This window comes from Athene noctua, chromosome 35 (genome assembly GCF_965140245.1).
Source record: "Athene noctua chromosome 35, bAthNoc1.hap1.1, whole genome shotgun sequence".
Lineage (NCBI taxonomy): Eukaryota > Metazoa > Chordata > Aves > Strigiformes > Strigidae > Athene > Athene noctua.
In genome coordinates this window covers 603,824-622,769 of record NC_134071.1, presented here as the reverse complement: position 1 = coordinate 622,769, position 18,946 = coordinate 603,824, and the positions used below count along the sequence as shown (strand labels likewise).

The following is an 18,946-nucleotide window of genomic DNA, read 5'->3' as shown; positions in this document are numbered from 1 at the left end:
CAAAATGTCCCAAAATACGCGAAAAACGGCTCGTTTTGGGGTTCGCCCCCCCCCCGCGACTGCGTGCGTCCGCTCCTCCCGCCCGCCAGGGGGCGCCGCCACCTCCGCCCGCCTCACGTGATCGACGCCCGCCAATAGGACGCGGACGACGGCGTCACGTGGAGGGGGCACGCCGTGGCGTCAGAGCGAGGCGGAGCGTTACGGCAATTGGCGGCCGCCATGGACCAGGCCGGGAAGGAGAAAGAGGCGCTGCAGCTCCTGGCCGAGGCCGATAAGAAAGTCCGCGGCTCTCAGTCCTTCTTCGCCGGCCTCTTCGGGTGAGGACGAGGCGCCGGGCCCGGCCTGGGACCCCCCAACGCCCGCCCCGGGGGGCCGGGGGCTGCTCGAGTGGGTGTGATGGGGTTGGGGGGGGGGGGTGTTGGGCTCCGGGAGGGGATTTGGGGGGGCAGGGGGGCAGGAAAAGGGCCTAAGGAGGTTTGGGGGGGGGTTTGGGATGACGGTGCTGGGCCTTGGGGGGGATTTGGGGGTGAAGGGGGCAGGAAAAGGGGTGAAAGGGGTTTCTGGGGGGCTTTGGGATGGAGGTGTTGGCCCCTGGGGGGGACTTGGGGGTGAAGGGAGCAGGAAAGGGGTGTAGGGGGTTTGGGATGACGGTGCTGGGCCTCTTGGGGGGGGGATTTGGGGGTGAAGGGAGCTGGAAAGGGGTGTAGGGGGTTTGGGATGACGGTTCTGGGCCTTGGGGGGGATTTGGGGGTGAAGGGGGCAGGAAAAGGGGTGTTAGGGGCTTCTGGGGGGCTTTGGGATGGAGATGTTGGCCCCTGGGGGGGTTTTGGGGGTGAAAGGGGCAGGAAAAGGCCCTAAGGAGGGTTTGGGATGACGGTGCTGGGCCTTAGGGGGGGATTTGGGGGTGAAGGGAGCAGGAAAAGGGGTGAAAGGGGCTTCTGGGGGGCTTTGGGATGGAGGTGTTGGTCCCTGGGGGGGATTTGGGGGTGAAGGGGGCAGGAAAAAGGCGTAAGGAGGTTTTGGGGGGCTTTGGGATGACGGTGCTGGGCCTTGGGGGGGGGAATTGGGGCTGGGGGAGGCAGGAAAGGGGTGTTAGGGGCTTCTGGGGGGCTTTGGGATGGAGGTGTTGGTCCCTGGGGGGGATTTGGGGGTGAAAGGGGCAGGAAAAGGGTGTAAGGAGGTTTTGGGATGACAGTTCTGGGCCTTGGGGGGGATTTGGGGGTGAAGGGAGCAGGAAAAGGGGTGAAAGGGGCTTCTGGGGGGCTTTGGGATGGAGGTGTTGGCCCCTGGGGGGGATTTGGGGGTGAAGGGAGCAGGAAAAGGGGTGTTAGGGCCTTCTGGGGGGCTTTGGGATGGAGGTGTTGGCCCCTGGGGGGGACTTGGGGGTGAAGGGGGCAGGAAAAAGGCGTAAGGAGGTTTTGGGGGGCTTTGGGATGACGGTGCTGGGCCTTGGGGGGGGGGAATTGGGGCTGGGGGAGGCAGGAAAGGGGTGTTAGGGGCTTCTGGGGGGCTTTGGGATGGAGGTGTTGGCCCCTGGGGAGGTTTTGGGGGTGAAAGGGGCAGGAAAAGGGTGTAAGGAGGTTTTGGGATGACGGTTCTGGGCCTTGGGGGGGATTTGGGGGTGAAGGGAGCAGGAAAAGGGGTGAAAGGGGCTTCTGGGGGCTTTGGGATGGAGGTGTTGGTCCCTGGGGGGGATTTGGGGGTGAAGGGAGCAGGAAAAGGGGTGAAAGGGGCTTCTGGGGGGCTTTGGGATGGAGTTGTAGGCCCCTGGGGTGGGATTTGGGGGTGAAAGCGGCAGGAGAGGGGTGTAAGGAGGTTTTGGGGGGCTTTGGGATGGAAGTGTTGGCCTCTGGGGGGGGATTTTTGAGTGGGGGGGGACGCTGTGGGGGTGCAGGCAAGCAGCAAAGGGGCGTAAGGAGCTTTTGGGGGGGGGCTTTGGGGCAAAAGGTGCTGGGCCTTGGGGGTATTTAGGGTCGGGGGGGCAAAAAAAAGGGGCGTAAGGAGCTTTTGGGGGGCTTTGGGATGAAGATGCCGGGTCCTGGGGGGGGGGTTTGGGGTGCAGGGGGGGGGGGGGAAGGAGGCAGCGACTCCCTGAGCTTGGGCCTTGCAAAACTCGGTTTTAATTTGTAAACCGGAGCGAGTCGCTCACCCCCGGCCGGGCGGGGTGCGGGGGGGGGGGGAAGGTTTGTTTCCCCCAGGGTGTCACCGGGAGCTGGTTTTGTGGGTGGGGGAGAACCGTCACGTTTCCTTCGAGTCATCCTCCTGGTTAATTAACAGCTCCTAATTAACACGAGGAGGGGCGTTTCTGGCTTCGACTGGGATTTTTGGAGTTAAGAGCCGGTTTTACGCGGCGTCGCTTGTCGCCGGATCGGCTCGTTGCCCTTTTAGCCCCATTATCCCCATTTTTTTTTTTTGTGTGGTTTTATATATTTTTTTTTTTTAATTATTTTTCTGACCGGGGGGGATTTGATTTCTCAACGTGAACCCGTGGAGCCCCTGACCCCGAGTCTCCCCTGCCACGTGTCTCGCCGCGGTGAGCAAAACCGCTTAAGCTTGTGCTTAAAACAAAAATAAAAAAACCCAAAAAAACCCCAAAACCCCCATAAATGCGCCGATAACGAGCTCCCTTGAGCCGCCAGGCGGAATCGCCGGGGTCAGCGGAGGATGCTGGGAGCTCCGTTATGAAACGGGTCGGGTTTTGGGGGGTCCCCCCCCGCTCCCCTCGGGCTAACGGGGGGCCCTGCGGCCTCGCCTTTCTCTGCCTTGAGGCTGGTTTTTTTGGGGGGTCCCCCGAGCGTCTGTGTTTTTTTGGGGGGTCCCCCAAGTGTCTTTTTTTGGGGGGTCCCCCGAGCATCTGTGTTTTTTGGGGGTCGCCCAAGTGTCTTTTTTTGAGGGGTCCCCCGAGCGTCCATGTTTTTTGGGGGGTCTCTCAAGTGTCTTTTTTTGGGGGGTCCCCCGAGCGTTCGTGGGTTTTTTGGGGGTCCCCCGAGCGTCTGTGTTTTTTTGGGGGGTCTCCCAAGTGTCTTTTTTTGGGGGGTCCCCCGAGCATCTGTGTTTTTTGGGGGTCCCCCAAGTGTCTTTTTTTGAGGGGTCCCCCGAGCATCCGTGTTTTTTGGGGGGTCTCCCAAGTGTCTTTTTTTGGGGGGTCCCCCGAGCGTCCGTGTTTTTTTGGGGGGTCCCCCGAGCGTCCGTGTTTTTTTGGGGGGTCCCCCGAGCGTCCGTGTTTTTTGGGGGTCCCCCGAGCGTCCGTGTTTTTTGGGGGTCCCTCAAGTGTCTTTTTTTGAGGGGTCCCCCGAGCGTCCGTGTTTTTTGGGGGGTCTCCCAAGTGTCTTTTTTTGGGGGGTCTCCCAAGTGTCTTTTTTTGGGGGGTCCCCCGAGCGTCCGTGTTTTTTTGGGGGGTCCCCCGAGCGTCCGTGTTTTTTTGGGGGGTCCCCCGAGCGTCCGTGTTTTTTTGGGGGGTCCCCCGAGCGTCTGTGTTTTATGGGGGGTCTCCCAAGTGTCTTTTTTTGAGGGGTCCCCCGAGCTTCCGTGGGTTTTTTTGGGGGTCCCCCGAGCTTCCGTGGGTTTTTTGGGGGTCCCCCGAGCTTCCGTGGTTTTTTGGGGGTCCCCCGAGCTTCCGCGGTTTTGGGGTCCCCAAGTGTCCATGTCTTGAGATCCCCGCGCGTCCCTGTTTTTGGGGGGGGTCCCCCCGCGCGTCCCTGTTTTTGGGGGGGGTCCCCCCGCGCGTCTTGTTTTTGGGGGGGGTCCCCCCGCGCGTCTTGTTTTTGGGGGGGGTCCCCCCGCGCGTCTTGTTTTTGGGGGGGGTCCCCCCGCGCGTCTTGTTTTTGGGGGGGGTCCCCCCGCGCGTCTTGTTTTTGGGGGGTCCCCAAGCGTCTGTTTCTTGAGGTCCCCCGAGCGTCCGTTGTTTTTTTTGGGGGGGTGGCTCCCTCAGCATCCATGTTTTGGGGGTCCCCCCGCGTCCATTTTTTGAGTCCCAAGAGGCTGTTTTTTTTGGGGGGGGGGGGGTGTCAAAACATCCATTTTGGGGGTTCAGAGCCCGCCCCAGCGGGCGCTGGCCGTGTCCCCCGTGGCAGCAGGAGGCCGTGAGCCGCCTCTCGGCAGCGCCACCTCCTTTGGGACAGATTTTTTCACCCCTTTGCGCTGGGAGGGATCCCTCTACTCATGAATTATTAATTAAAACCCCCCTCCCAAACCCCAATTTCCTTTTTTTTTTTGTTTTTTTGTTTTTTTGTTTTTTCTCTCCGCATTTCCAGGGGTTCCTCCAGGATCGAGGAAGCGTGCGACATCTACGCCCGCGCGGCCAACATGTTCAAAATGGCCAAAAACTGGAGCGGTACGTCCGCGCGGCCTCTGCCTCCTCGGGTTTTGCTCGGGGCAACCTGCTCGCCCTCAGATTTATTTTTATTTTTATTTATTTATTTTTCTTTCCAAAGAGCTCGGGACGGCGGTTGTGGGTTCCCCGACGCGCTCGGGGCGGCGGTTCCCGATTTCCCGAGACGTTTCTGGGCTCCTGGAAACACTCGGGGTGACGTTTCCGAGCTCCTGAAACTCTCGAGATGTTTCTGAGCTCCAAAAATACTCAAGGACGATGTTTTCTGAGCCCTGGAATGATTTTTCCAAGCTCCCAAAACACTCGGGGTGACGTTTCTGAGCCCCGGGACGATGTTTCTGAGCTCCCAAAACGCTCAGGACGATTTTTCTGAGCCCCAGGATGACATTTCCCAACTCCTGGCACACTTGAAATGACGTTTCTGAGCCCCGGGATGACGTTTCCGAGCCCCCAAAACGGTCGGGAGGATTTTTCTGAGCCCCGGGATGATTTTTCTGAGCCCCCAGAACACTCAGGATGATTTTTCTGAGCCCCCAAAACACTCAGGATGATTTTTCTGAGCCCCGCGATGACATTTCCGAGCTCCCAGAACACTCAGGACGATTTTTGAGCCCCGCAATGACATTTCCGAGCCCCCAAAACACTCAGGACGATTTTTCTGAGCCCTGGGATGATTTTTCCGAGCCCCCAGAACACTCAGGACGATTTTTGAGCCCCGCAATGACATTTCCGCGTCCCCAAAACACTCAGGACGATTTTTCTGAGCCCTGGGACGATTTTTCCGAGCCCCCAGAACACTCAGGACAATTTTTCTGAGCCCCGCGATGACATTTCCGAGCTCCCAGAACACTCAGGACAATTTTTGAGCCCCGCGATGACATTTCCGAGCCCCCAAAACACTCAGGACAATTTTTCTGAGCCCTGGGACGATTTTTCCGAGCCCCCAAAACACTCAGGACAATTTTTGAGCCCCGGGCTGACATTTCCGAGCCCCCAAGACACTCAGGATGATTTTTCTGAGCCCTGGGACGATTTTTCCGAGCCCCCAGAACACTCAGGACGATTTTTCTGAGCCCTGGGATGATTTTTCCGAGCCCCCAGAACACTCAGGACGATTTTTCTGAGCCCCGCGATGACATTTCCGAGCCCCCAGAACACTCAGGACGATTTTTCCGAGTCCCCAAAACACTCAGGACGATTTTTCTGAGCCCCCAGAACACTCAGGACGATTTTTCTGAGCCCTGGGACGATTTTTCTGAGCCCCCAGAACACTCAGGACGATTTTTGAGCCCCAGGATGACATTTCCGAGCCCCCAAAACACTCAGGACAATTTTTCTGAGCCCTGGGACGATTTTTCCGAGCCCCCAAAACACTCAGGACAATTTTTGAGCCCCGCGATGACATTTCCGAGCCCCCAAGACACTCAGGACGATTTTTCTGAGCCCTGGGATGATTTTTCCAAGCCCCCAGAACACTCAGGACGATTTTTCTGAGCCCCAGGCTGACATTTCCGAGCCCCCAAGACACTCAGGACGATTTTTCTGAGCCCCCCAGAACACTCAGGACGATTTTTCTGAGCCCCCAAAACACTCAGGATGATTTTTCTGAGCCCTGGGACGATTTTTCCGAGTCCCCAAAACACTCAGGAGGATTTTTCTGAGCCCCGCGATGAGCTTTCTCACTTCCCGCAACCCTCAGACCGACATTTCAGGGTCTCCCGAGACCCTCGGGGGTGCCCCCCCCCCCCGTGTTTCTCAAGTTGCTTTTTCTCTTCCTCCAGCCGCGGGAAACGCTTTTTGCCAAGCGGCTCAACTCCACCTGCAGCTGCAGAGCAAACACGACGCCGCCACCAACTTCGTGGACGCCGGCAACGCCTTCAAAAAAGCCGACCCCCAAGGTGAGGCCTCGCCGCGGGGGGGGGACATTTTGGGTTCAAATCCCACCCCGGGGGCACGTTTTGGGCTCGGGGAGCCGCCGCGGCTGGTGATGGGGTCGGGGTGTCCCCGTGGGTGACTCAAAGGGATTGATTTTATTTTTTTTAAATTTTTTTTTTTTGTAGGAGGGGAAGGGGGGGGGGATTTAGGCCGCGGGGAGGGGAACGAGCGTGAGAGTCGGTCTCGCTTTCCTCACCCACGCTTCGGTGTTTTTGGCAAGCGGCCCGGCTCGGCGACGGCTCCTCTGCGCCGGTTTGGGCGATTATTTTTATTTTTAAATTTTTTTTTTTTTTTTTTTGTCGGAGAAAATAATGGAATAACCTGAGCAGAAAACAAATTTAATCTCCGGGAGGATTTGTTTAATCTCCCCGGGATTGATGTTGGGATGATGCGTTCGTGCGGCTCCTCAGACCTGGCTGTGTGAGATGGTGGGGGGAGATGGGCACGTGTGTTCCCCCCCCCCGAGGGGACTGGGGCAGAATGCTGCCGGGTTGGGGCAAAAAGCTGCCGGGTTGGGGGCAAAAAGCTGCCGGGTTGGGGGCAAAAAGCTGCCGGGTTGGGGGCAAAAAGCTGCCGGGTTGGGGGCAAAAAGCTGCCGGGTTGGGGCAAAAAGCTGCCGGGTTGGGGCAAAAAGCTGCCGGGTTGGGGCAAAAAGCTGCCGGGTTGGGGCAAAAAGCTGCCGGGTTGGGGCAAAAAGCTGCCGGGTTGGGGCAAAAAGCTGCCGGGTTGGGGGCAAAAAGCTGCCGGGTTGGGGGCAAAAAGCTGCCGGGTTGGGGGCAAAAAGCTGCCGGGTTGGGGGCAAAAAGCTGCCGGGTTGGGGGCAAAAAGCTGCCGGGTTGGGGGCAAAAAGCTGCCGGGTTGGGGGCAAAAAGCTGCCGGGTTGGGGGCAAAAAGCTGCCGGGTTGGGGGCAAAAAGCTGCCGGGTTGGGGGCAAAAAGCTGCCGGGTTGGGGGCAAAAAGCTGCCGGGTTGGGGGCAAAAAGCTGCCGGGTTGGGGGCAAAAAGCTGCCGGGTTGGGGGCAAAAAGCTGCCAAATTGGGGGCAAAATGCTGCCGGATTGGGGCAAAAATATTTTGGATTGGGGGCCAAATTGCTGCCGGATTGGGGGCCAAATGGTTTTGGGATTGGGGGCCAAATTCGGGCAAAAATATTTTGGATTGGGGGTAAAATCCTACCAAATTGGGGCAAAATGTTTCCGGATTGGGGATAAAAGGCTTTGGGATTGGGGGCCAAAGGCTGCCAGATTGGGGCAAAAATATTTTGGGATTGGGGGCCAAATTGCTGCTGGATTGGGGGCCAAATGGTTTTGGGATTGGGGGCCAAATTCTGCTGAATTGGGGCAAAAGTATTTTGGGATTGGGGGCCAAAATGCTGCCAGAGTGGGGGCCAAAATGCTGCCAGAGTGGGGGCCAAAATGCTGCCAGAGTGGGGGCCAAAATGCTGCCGGAGTGGGGGCCAAAATGCTGCCGGAGTGGGGGCCAAAATGCTGCCGGAGTGGGGGCCAAAATGCTGCCGGAGTGGGGGCCAAAATGCTGCCGGAGTGGGGGCCAAAATGCTGCCGGAGTGGGGGCCAAAATGCTGCCGGAGTGGGGGCCAAAATGCTGCCGGAGTGGGGGCCAAAATGCTGCCGGAGTGGGGGCCAAAATGCTGCCGGAGTGGGGGCCAAAATGCTGCCGGAGTGGGGGCCAAAATGCTGCCAGAGTGGGGGCCAAAATGCTGCCAGAGTGGGGGCCAAAATGCTGCCAGAGTGGGGGCCAAAATGCTGCCAGAGTGGGGGCCAAAATGCTGCCAGAGTGGGGGCCAAAATGCTGCCAGAGTGGGGGCCAAAATGCTGCCAGAGTGGGGGCCAAAATGCTGCCAGAGTGGGGGCCAAAATGCTGCTAGAGTGGGGCCAAAAGCTTTGGGATTGGGGGCAAAATGCTGCCAGATTGGGGCTAAATGGGGTAAATTTACATCGAGTAAACGGCATTTGCCCCCCCCGCCCCAGCTCGGGACTGGGTTGAGGGTCCCACGGCAGCGCCGCTGGGCACGGCCCCTCGGGATGGGTCCAGGATCGGGCCCCGCTCCCTCCTTCACCCCCCCCGGACCCCCCCAAATGGGGTGCTGGGGGTGGGTGGGGGGGAGATGTGGCCGCTCGATGGCAGCTCCCGGAGTTGGGGGGGGGGGGGGGGGGGCAGACAGAAAAAGATTCATTTCCCGGCGTTTTCGCTGCGGCAAAATTCCTCCCACACCTCTTGGGCGGTGCCTCCTAAAATCCCCCCAAAAACCTGCGGATTTGGGGCTCGGCCCTGCACCCCGACCGAGCCACCAGCAGGTGTCCCCCTTCCTCCTCGGCGGAGAAATTTTTTGGGGGGGGGTGACCCGTTGGGGGGGTGAAATCCCAGAACGGGGATGGAGGGGACCTGGGGGGGGGGCTGTGGAGCTGCTGGGGGGGGTTTGTCCTGCCGCGGGGTCGGGGTCTCAGATGGTTTTGGGGGCTCTGGTCCCCAATTTAAAGTTTTTGGGGGGGTCTGGTCTCCATTTTGGAAGGTTTTTGGGGGTCTGTCTCGTGGTTTTAGGGGTCTCGTCTCCATTTTGAAGGATTTTAGGGCTCTGGTCTCCACTTGGAAGGGTTTTGGGGGGCCTGGTCTCCGCTTTGAAGGTTTTTGGGGGGCCTGGTCTCCGCTTTGAAGGTTTTTGGGGGGCCTGGTCTCCGCTTGGAAGGTTTTTGGGGGGCCTGGTCTCCGCTTGGAAGGTTTTTGGGGGGCCTGGTCTCCGCTTGGAAGGTTTTTGGGGGGCCTGGTCTCCGCTTGGAAGGTTTTTGGGGGGCCTGGTCTCCGCTTGGAAGGTTTTTGGGGGCCTGGTCTCCGCTCTGAAGGTTTTTGGGGGCCTGGTCTCCGCTTTGAAGGTTTTTGGGGGCCTGGTCTCCGCTCTGAAGGTTTTTGGGGGTCTGGTCTCCGCTTTGAAGGTTTTTGGGGGCCTGGTCTCCGCTTTGAAGGTTTTTGGGGGCCTGGTCTCCGCTTTGAAGGTTTTTGGGGGCCTGGTCTCCGCTTTGAAGGTTTTTGGGGGCCTGGTCTCCGCTTTGAAGGTTTTTGGGGGTCTGGTCTCCGCTTTGAAGGTTTTTGGGGGTCTGGTCTCCGCTTTGAAGGTTTTTGGGGGTCTGGTCTCCGCTTGGAAGGTTTTTGGGGGTCTGGTCTCCGCTTGGAAGGTTTTTGGGGGTCTGGTCTCCGCTTTGAAGGTTTTTGGGGGCCTGGTCTCCGCTTTGAAGGTTTTTGGGGGCCTGGTCTCCGCTTTGAAGGTTTTTGGGGGTCTGGTCTCCGCTTTGAAGGTTTTTGGGGGGCCTGGTCTCCGCTTTGAAGGTTTTTGGGGGGCCTGGTCTCCGCTTTGAAGGTTTTTGGGGGCCTGGTCTCCGCTTTGAAGGTTTTTGGGGGCCTGGTCTCCGCTTTGAAGGTTTTTGGGGGGCTGGTCTCCGCTTTGAAGGTTTTTGGGGGGCTGGTCTCCGCTTTGAAGGTTTTTGGGGGCCTGGTCTCCGCTTTGAAGGTTTTTGGGGGTCTGGTCTCCGCTTTGAAGGTTTTTGGGGGCCTGGTCTCCGCTTTGAAGGTTTTTGGGGGCCTGGTCTCCGCTTTGAAGGTTTTTGGGGGGTCTGGTCTCCGCTCTGAAGGTTTTTGGGGGGTCTGGTCTCCGCTCTGAAGGTTTTTGGGGGGTCTGGTCTCCGCTCTGAAGGTTTTTGGGGGGTCTGGTCTCCGCTCTGAAGGTTTTTGGGGGGTCTGGTCTCCGCTCTGAAGGTTTTTGGGGGGTCTGGTCTCCGCTCTGAAGGTTTTTGGGGGGTCTGGTCTCCGCTCTGAAGGTTTTTGGGGGGTCTGGTCTCCGCTCTGAAGGTTTTTGGGGGGTCTGGTCTCCGCTCTGAAGGTTTTTGGGGGGTCTGGTCTCCGCTCTGAAGGTTTTTGGGGGGCCTGGTCTCCGCTTTGAAGGTTTTTGGGGGCCTGGTCTCCGCTTTGAAGGTTTTTGGGGGCCTGGTCTCCGCTCTGAAGGTTTTGGGGGGCCTGGTCTCCGCTCTGAAGGTTTTTGGGGGGCCTGGTCTCCGCTTTGAAGGTTTTGGGGGGCCTGGTCTCCGCTTTGAAGGTTTTGGGGGGCCTGGTCTCCGCTTTGAAGGTTTTGGGGGGCCTGGTCTCCGCTCTGAAGGTTTTTGGGGGGCCTGGTCTCCGCTCTGAAGGTTTTTGGGGGGCCTGGTCTCCGCTCTGAAGGTTTTTGGGGGGCCTGGTCTCCGCTCTGAAGGTTTTTGGGGGTCTGGTCTCCGCTCTGAAGGTTTTTGGGGGGCCTGGTCTCCGCTTTGAAGGTTTTTGGGGGCCTGGTCTCCGCTTTGAAGGTTTTTGGGGGTCTGGTCTCCGCTTTGAAGGTTTTTGGGGGCCTGGTCTCCGCTTTGAAGGTTTTTGGGGGCCTGGTCTCCGCTTTGAAGGTTTTTGGGGGCCTGGTCTCCGCTTTGAAGGTTTTTGGGGGGCCTGGTCTCCGCTTTGAAGGTTTTTGGGGGCCTGGTCTCCGCTCTGAAGGTTTTTGGGGGCCTGGTCTCCGCTTTGAAGGTTTTTGGGGGCCTGGTCTCCGCTTTGAAGGTTTTTGGGGGCCTGGTCTCCGCTTTGAAGGTTTTTGGGGGGCCTGGTCTCCGCTTTGAAGGTTTTTGGGGGGCCTGGTCTCCGCTTTGAAGGCTTTTGGGGGGCCTGATCTCCGCTTTGAAGGTTTTTGGGGGGCCTGGTCTCCGCTTTGAAGGTTTTTGGGGGGCCTGGTCTCCGCTTTGAAGGTTTTTGGGGGGCCTGGTCTCCGCTTTGAAGGTTTTTGGGGGGCCTGGTCTCCGCTTTGAAGGTTTTTGGGGGGCCTGGTCTCCGCTTTGAAGGTTTTTGGGGGGCCTGGTCTCCGCTTTGAAGGTTTTTGGGGGGCCTGGTCTCCGCTTTGAAGGTTTTTGGGGGGCCTGGTCTCCGCTTTGAAGGTTTTTGGGGGGCCTGGTCTCCGCTTTGAAGGTTTTTGGGGGGCCTGGTCTCCGCTTTGAAGGTTTTTGGGGGGCCTGGTCTCCGCTCTGAAGGTTTTTGGGGGGCCTGGTCTCCGCTCTGAAGGTTTTTGGGGGGCCTGGTCTCCGCTCTGAAGGTTTTTGGGGGGCCTGGTCTCCGCTCTGAAGGTTTTTGGGGGGCCTGGTCTCCGCTCTGAAGGTTTTTGGGGGCCTGGTCTCCGCTCTGAAGGTTTTTGGGGGGCCTGGTCTCCGCTCTGAAGGTTTTTGGGGGGCCTGGTCTCCGCTCTGAAGGTTTTTGGGGGGCCTGGTCTCCGCTTGGAAGGTTTTAGGGGGGGCTGGTCTCCGCTTGGAAGGTTTTAGGGGGGGCTGGTCTCCGCTTGGAAGGTTTTAGGGGGGGCTGGTCTCCGCTTGGAAGGTTTTAGGGGGGGCTGGTCTCCGCTTGGAAGGTTTTTGGGGGTCTGGTCTCCAATTTGAAGGTTTTTGGGGGTCTGGTCTCCATTTTGAAGGTTTTTGGGGGTCTGGTCTCCATTTTGAAGGTTTTTTTGGGGCTCTCTCCTCCATTTTGAAGGTTTTTTTGGGGCTCTCTCCTCCATTTTGAAGGTTTTTTTGGGGCTCTCTCCTCCATTTTGAAGGTTTTTTTGGGGCTCTCTCCTCCATTTTGAAGGTTTTTTTGGGGCTCTCTCCTCCATTTTGAAGGTTTTTTTGGGGCTCTCTCCTCCATTTTGAAGGTTTTTTTGGGGCTCTCTCCTCCATTTTGAAGGTTTTTTTGGGGCTCTCTCCTCCATTTTGAAGGTTTTTAGGGGCCTGGTCTCCAATTTGAAGGTTTTTAGGGCTCTGTGTCTCATATTTTCAGGACTGTGCTGTCGACAGCTAGAGCCGGGGTATCAAGAATAACACCCAGTATGTTTTGCAAGCTTGCTCCGAATTTATTCATTACGGAGCATCTTATGAACGGTTAGAGGGCGAGTGTGCGAAGTTAGACTTGGAGTGCTTCTGTGCTGCTGTCCCCACGATCCAATTCCTATTTCATCGGTACAGCGTGAGAAGCGCAGCGAGAGCCACGAGGCCATCCCGCTTCAAGTTTCAACTTCACACCTTATCTCTAGCTAAAGAATTTGCTGAACAATAGCTCTCTGTGCAGCGGCGAGCCACAAGGGAACGCCGAACGATAATTCTTCAGACAGAGGCCGACAGCAGAGAATTTTTTTCATATCGGTATCAAGGACGATGTGGCCGTTGCCTTCCAAAAAATTTTCTCCGCGCTCTGGTCTGGTATCTCGAAGGTTTTTAAGAGGTTTGTGCCTCAGGTTTTCAGGGCTCTGGTCTGGATCTCAAAGGTTTTTAAGGGTCTGGTCTCCAATTTGAAGGATTTTAGGGGTCTGGTCTCCACTTGGAAGGGTTTTAGGGGTCTGTGTCTCATATTTTTAGGGGTCTGGTCTTCATTTTGAAGGTTTTTAGGGGCCTCCGTCTCGAGGGGTTTTTGGGGCGCTGGCCTCCGTCTCGAGGGGTTTTTGGGGCGCTGGCCTCCGTCTCGAGGGGTTTTTGGGGCGCTGGCCTCCGTCTCGAGGGGTTTTTGGGGCGCTGGCCTCCGTCTCGAGGGGTTTTTGGGGCGCTGGCCTCCGTCTCGAGGGGTTTTTAGGGCGCTCATGTCTCGTTTTTAGGGGTCTGGTCTCTATTTTGAGGGTCTTTAGGGGCCCGGTGTCCATCTCAAGAATTTTAATAGGTCTGTGTTTTGGTTTTAGGGGTCTGGTCTCCACTTGGAAGGGTTTTGGGGGGCCTGGTCTCCACTTGGAAGGTTTTTGGGGGGCCTGGTCTCCACTTGGAAGGTTTTTGGGGGCCTGGTCTCCGCTTGGAAGGTTTTTGGGGGGCCTGGTCTCCGCTTGGAAGGTTTTTGGGGGGCCTGGTCTCCGCTTGGAAGGTTTTTGGGGGGCCTGGTCTCCGCTTGGAAGGTTTTTGGGGGGCCTGGTCTCCACTTGGAAGGTTTTTGGGGGGCCTGGTCTCCACTTGGAAGGTTTTTGGGGGCCCGTTTCTCATGTTTTCAGGGGTCTGGTCTGTGTCTTGCAGGTTTTTAGGGCTCTGGTCTCCAATTTCGAAGGTTTTTCAGGGGTCTCATCTCTGTCTTGAAGGTTTTTGGGGTGCTGCTCTCCACATCGAACATTCTTAGGGCTCTGCAGCCACCAGCAAACCTCACCCTCTCCCCTCATTTTTATTTTATTTTTTTTTTTTCCCTCCCCAGAGGCCATCAACTGTTTGATCAGAGCTATCGAGATTTACACCGACATGGTAAGCACCTCACCAGGACGGGGGTGCCGAGGCCGAAGGCTCTTCCTCATCTCTCCCCACCCACAAAACCCGCACCAAAACCGCTTCAAAACTCACTTTTTTTTGGGGGGGGGAGATAAATCCTTCCCAGAGTGCTTTTTGTTTTTTTTTTTTTGCTTTTCCCAACCTTCTTCCCACTTCCAGGGTCGTTTCACCATCGCGGCCAAACATCACATTTCCATCGCCGAGATCTACGAGGCGGAGCTGGTGGATATCGAGAAGGTAAACGGCGTTTAGATAAATAAATAAAGAGAAATTTAAAAAAATAATTTAAAAAAAAAAAAAAGCTTAGGGCTGGCGTGGGCGTCTGGGAAGAGCAAGAACAAGTTTGGAGCCATCTGAGACTAAACCACCGGCGGAGCTCCCCGAGGCTCAGGTTGCCCATGGGGCCGCCCCCGCTCTTCCTCCTCCTGTCGCTCCAGATTTTGCCTCAACGGGGCGTTTTTTGGGATTTTTTTTTTTTTTTTATTATTTTTTTTTTTTCCTGGGGGATAAACCAGTTTTCAAGAGAAACGAGTAGATCTAAGCGAGACTCCCATTTCCCAAGGTGAATTTAACTCCTGGTTGGTGGCTCCGGGGATTATATTAGGATGGAGAGGCGGGGGCAATTTGCCCTGAGGTCAAATTTGCGAGCCCACTGCCTAAATTTGTGAGTCCCGTGTCTCCCCCCCCCCCCTCTCCCATGGCAGCGATGGTGTTTGTTCTTTAAATTCTTCAAATTTAGCTGCCCAGCAGGTCCCCTGGGCTTGTTGGCAAGAAACGGGTGTGAAACGCGCCCACGGGCAGCCGGGAGATGAGCCGCCCCCCTTCAAAAATTTAAGGAAAAAAAAAAAAAAAGGAAAAATTTAAAAAAAAAAAAAAAAACAAAACAAAAAAAAAACAAACCAAAAAGCCAAGCCCTTGTGCTGTGCTTTGACCTTGTCTCGGCAGGAGCTGCCGGCCACTTGCCACCCTGGGCCAGGAGCTGGCCGCAGCAGATGGAAGCGTGGGCGGGCTGGCCAGACTTCACCCCATAACCCTTTTTTTTTTTTTTTTTTTGGTATTTTTAGAGAAAAATTTGTATGTTTTTCTCGCGGCGCGGGGCTGCCTGACTGCGTTTGCCTCCTCCCTCTAGGCCATAGCCCACTACGAGCAGGCCGCGGACTACTACAAGGGGGAAGAATCCAATAGGTAAAGTTGCCACCGTGGCTCGTGCTTGCTCTGCCGTGGCTCTCGGTGCCGTGGGCCAGCTGAGGAAAATAGTTGGTGGCCAAATTCTGCTTCTCTGCCGTGGCTTGTGCTTTCTCCGCTGTGGCTCTCGGTGCCGTGGGCCAGCTGAGAAAAGGACTGGTGGCCAAATTCTGCTTCTCTGCTGTGGCTCTCAGTGCTGTGGGCCAGCTGGGAAAAGGGCTGGTGGCCAAATTGCTGCTTCTCTGCCGTGGCTCGTGCTTCACCGTGGCTCCCGGTGCTGTGGGCCAGCTGAGAAAAGGTCTAGTGGCCCAGTGTTGCTTCTCTGCCATGGCTCGTGCTTCTCTGCTGTGGCTCTCAGTGCCATGGGCCAGCTGAGGAAAAGAGTTGGTGGCCAAATTTTGCTTCTCTGCTGTGGCTCGTGCTTCTCTGTCGTGGCTCCAAGTGCCGTGGGCCAGCTGGGAAAAGGGCTGGTGGCCAAATTCCTCTTCTCTGCCATGGCTCGTGCTTCTCTGTCGTGGCTCCAAGTGCCGTGGGCCAGCTGGGAAAAGGGCTGGTGGCCAAATTCCTCTTCTCTGCCATGGCTCAGGCTTCTCTGTCGTGGCTCCAAGTGCCGTGGGCCAGCTGAGAAAAGATCTGGTGGCCAAATTTTCTTTTCTCTGCTGCGGCTCGTGTTCCTCCGCTGCAGCTCCCGGCGCTGTGGGCCACCTGAGGAAAAAACTAGTGGCCAAATTTCCATTTTTTCCAACACGAGCAGCGTCGGGGTGTTGTCGCCGCAGCCCGGCCACGTTTTCTGCCTCGGGGGGGCTGGGGCGGGGGGGGGGATCCCCGATTGTCACCGGCTCCTCGACCTTTCCCCACACCCCATCTTCTCCCTTGCCCACAGCTCGGCTAACAAGTGCCTGCTGAAGGTAGCCACGTACGCCGCGCTGCTGGAGCAGTACCAGAAAGCCGTAGAGATCTACGAACAGGTCAGTAGCCCGTCGGCCACGGTTCGTAGCCCACCCCCCAAATGCTGCCAGCGGGGGAAACTTCCTCAAAAGATTTTGGCTCGGAATAATCCGGAAAAGGCTCCGAGCCCCCCCGTCTCTCTCCGGTTGCCCCCCCTAGGTGGGCACCAGCGCCATGGACAGCCCCCTCCTCAAGTACAGCGCCAAGGAGTATTTCTTCAAGGCCGCCCTCTGCCACTTCTGCATCGACATGCTCAATGCCAAGGTCAGGGGAAAAAAAACACCCCCCGGGGCATTCTGGGACCCCCCCGGGGCATTCTGGGACCCCCCCGGGGCATTCTGGGACCCCACCTGGGGGACTTGGGGGTGTTGGAGGGAGAGAGGGAGGGGTTGGGGGGAGAGGGGGGGGATACCGGCTCTGCTGGGTACTGCTGGAGGGGAGTGCCCTGATAGGGGCTGGGCTGGGTGGGGCCCTGCCCTGGTGCTCCTCTTCCTCCTCTCGCCTGCCTCCCTCTCGCCTGCCTCCCTCTCGCCTGCCTCCCTCTCGCCTGCCTCCCTCTCGCCTGCCTCCCTCTCGCCTGCCTCCCTCTCGCCTGCCTCCCTCTCGCCTGCCTCCCTCTCGCCTGCCTCCCTCTCGCCTGCCTCCCTCTCGCCTGCCTCCCTCTCGCCTGCCTCCCTCTCGCCTGCCTCCCTCTCGCCTGCCTCCCTCTCGCCTGCCTCCCTCTCGCCTGCCTCCCTCTCGCCTGCCTCCCTCTCGCCTGCCTCCCTCTCGCCTGCCTCCCTCTCGCCTGCCTCCCTCTCGCCTGCCTCCCTCTCGCCTGCCTCCCTCTCGCCTGCCTCCCTCTCGCCTGCCTCCCTCTCGCCTGCCTCCCTCTCGCCTGCCTCCCTCTCGCCTGCCTCCCTCTCGCCTGCCTCCCTCTCGCCTGCCTCCCTCTCGCCTGCCTCCCTCTCGCCTGCCTCCCTCTCGCCTGCCTCCCTCTCGCCTGCCTCCCTCTCGCCTGCCTCCCTCTCGCCTGCCTCCCTCTCGCCTGCCTCCCTCTCGCCTGCCTCCCTCTCGCCTGCCTCCCTCTCGCCTGCCTCCCTCTCGCCTGCCTCCCTCTCGCCTGCCTCCCTCTCGCCTGCCTCCCTCTCGCCTGCCTCCCTCTCGCCTGCCTCCCTCTCGCCTGCCTCCCTCTCGCCTGCCTCCCTCTCGCCTGCCTCCCTCTCGCCTGCCTCCCTCTCGCCTGCCTCCCTCTCGCCTGCCTCCCTCTCGCCTGCCTCCCTCTCCCTCTCCCTCTCGCCTGCCTCCCTCTCCCTCTCCCTCTCCCTCTCGCCTGCCTCCCTCTCCCTCTCCCTCTCCCTCTCGCCTGCCTCCCTCTCCCTCTCCCTCTCCCTCTCGCCTGCCTCCCTCTCCCTCTCCCTCTCCCTCTCGCCTGCCTCCCTCTCCCTCTCCCTCTCCCTCTCCCTCGCCTCCCTCTCGCCTGCCTCCCTCTCCCTCTCCCTCGCCTCCCTCTCGCCTGCCTCCCTCTCCCTCTCCCTCGCCTCCCTCTCGCCTGCCTCCCTCTCCCTCTCCCTCGCCTCCCTCTCGCCTGCCTCCCTCTCCCTCTCCCTCGCCTCCCTCTCGCCTGCCTCCCTCTCCCTCTCCCTCGCCTCCCTCTCGCCTGCCTCCCTCTCCCTCTCCCTCGCCTCCCTCTCGCCTGCCTCCCTCTCCCTCTCCCTCCCTCTCCCTCTCCCTCGCCTCCCTCTCGCCTGCCTCCCTCTCCCTCTCCCTCCCTCTCCCTCTCCCTCGCCTCCCTCTCGCCTGCCTCCCTCTCCCTCTCCCTCCCTCTCCCTCTCCCTCCCCTCCCTCTCGCCTGCCTCCCTCTCCCTCTCCCTCCCTCTCCCTCTCCCTCCCCTCCCTCTCGCCTGCCTCCCTCTCCCTCCCTCTCCCTCTCCCTCCCCTCCCTCTCGCCTGCCTCCCTCTCCCTCTCCCTCTCCCTCTCGCCTGCCTCCCTCTCCCTCTCCCTCTCCCTCTCGCCTGCCTCCCTCTCTCCATCCTCCTCCTCCTCCTCCCTCAGCTGGCGCTGCAAAAGTACGAGGAGATGTTCCCGGCCTTCACAGACTCCCGCGAGTGCAAACTCGTCAAGGTGAGCCTCCCCCCCGCACCCCAAAACCCACCCCCCGGGGCTGCAGGGGGGGAAGTCTCCCCTCACCCACCTTCCCCCCCCCCGCTCCAATTCTCCCTCTTCCAGAAATTACTGGTCGCTCACGAGGAACAGAACATCGACGCTTACACCGACGCGGTAAAGTGCCACAAACTCACCAAAACTCCCCCCAAAACCGACCCCTCCTTCCTCCCCACTAACGCCTCCTCCTCTTCCTCACCCCCCCCCCCCCCCCCCGCAGGTGAAGGAATACGATTCCATCTCCCGCCTGGACCAGTGGCTCACCACCATGCTGCTCCGCATCAAGAAAACCATCCCCGGCGAGGCAGAGGACTTACGTTAAGCCCCCCCCACAACCCTGACACCCCCATTTTATTTTTTTTTTTTCCCCACAGCCCCCCCCTTCCTCCCCTTAATTTTTTTTTTTTTTTTTTTTTTTTTTCCCCCAGAGCTGCTCCTGGCCTCCCCCCCCCCAACTTTTCTTGTACATGACCCCCCTCCCTCTTCAGATATTTAACTGTATAATATATTTGAGCTTTCCTCCCCCCCCTTCCTTATACTTTTTTCACGGTGGGGGGGGTTTGGGGTTGTCCCCCCACGGTGAGGAGGAGGAGGAAGGCAGGCGCTGCTGCATGCGTTGGCTCTAGTTCATCCTCGCAAAAGGCAAATAAAACGTTGCATGAGCGGAGACGGGCCTGGCTCCTGTGTCTTGGATTTAATTGGGGGGGCGGGCTGCGACCCCCCCTCTCAAAAAAAAAACCTGAAGCAAAACAAACTAAAAAAACAACAAAAAACCACCAAAAAACCCCTCGCTTCTACGGCTGCCGTCACCCCCCCAACGCATCACCCTGCCCCGCCCTCATTAATTAATCTCTTAATTAACGAGGAAGGGCTCTGCCCTGCCCCACAGCCCCCCACATACTGGGGGTCACGGTTGTGACCCCCCCCGTCCCGCCCCTGCGCCCCCATTCCCCCCCCCCCCCCCCTCCATGGGGTCCCTGTTGTGCCCTGTTGCCGCGCCGGCCACGCCCCTTTCACTAAAACCACGCCCATCGCCGTGAAACCACGCCCCTAAAGGCGGAGACACTACTCCCCGCCCCGCCCCTTATAGGCGGGGTCGCAGCCCAGGCGCCTCATCCTACCTA

General features: G+C 58.6%; 1 protein-coding gene across 4 annotated transcripts; it reads left to right on the top strand.

Moving 5' to 3' along the window:
- The first annotated feature begins 179 nt into the window (after positions 1 to 179).
- NAPA (NSF attachment protein alpha) lies at positions 180 to 18,489 on the top strand. 4 transcript variants are annotated; one of them, XM_074930706.1, is made up of 11 exons: positions 180 to 317; positions 4,254 to 4,333; positions 6,136 to 6,228; positions 13,476 to 13,522; positions 13,706 to 13,783; positions 14,676 to 14,731; positions 15,615 to 15,699; positions 15,839 to 15,943; positions 17,715 to 17,783; positions 17,889 to 17,939; positions 18,043 to 18,489. In XM_074930706.1, exons 1-11 carry the CDS (start codon positions 220 to 222, stop codon positions 18,142 to 18,144), a joined length of 864 nt encoding a protein of 287 aa, XP_074786807.1. In that variant the 5' UTR covers positions 180 to 219; the 3' UTR covers positions 18,145 to 18,489. The 4 variants fall into 4 exon arrangements, with proteins under 4 accessions (XP_074786807.1, XP_074786806.1, XP_074786805.1 ...); XM_074930705.1 differs by having other exon boundaries at positions 6,112 to 6,228; XM_074930704.1 differs by having other exon boundaries at positions 6,091 to 6,228.
- The last annotated feature ends 457 nt before the right edge of the window (positions 18,490 to 18,946 follow it).

Bases quoted from the DNA above. Each gene is read 5' to 3' on its own strand.
- NAPA (XM_074930704.1), top strand. From the start codon at position 220: ATGGACCAGGCCGGGAAGGAGAAAGAGGCGCTGCAGCTCCTGGCCGAG. The intron at 13,523-13,705 runs GTAAGCACCTCA...TCCCACTTCCAG, and splicing joins TCGAGATTTACACCGACATG to GGTCGTTTCACCATCGCGGC. The intron at 15,700-15,838 runs GTCAGTAGCCCG...TGCCCCCCCTAG, and splicing joins CCGTAGAGATCTACGAACAG to GTGGGCACCAGCGCCATGGA.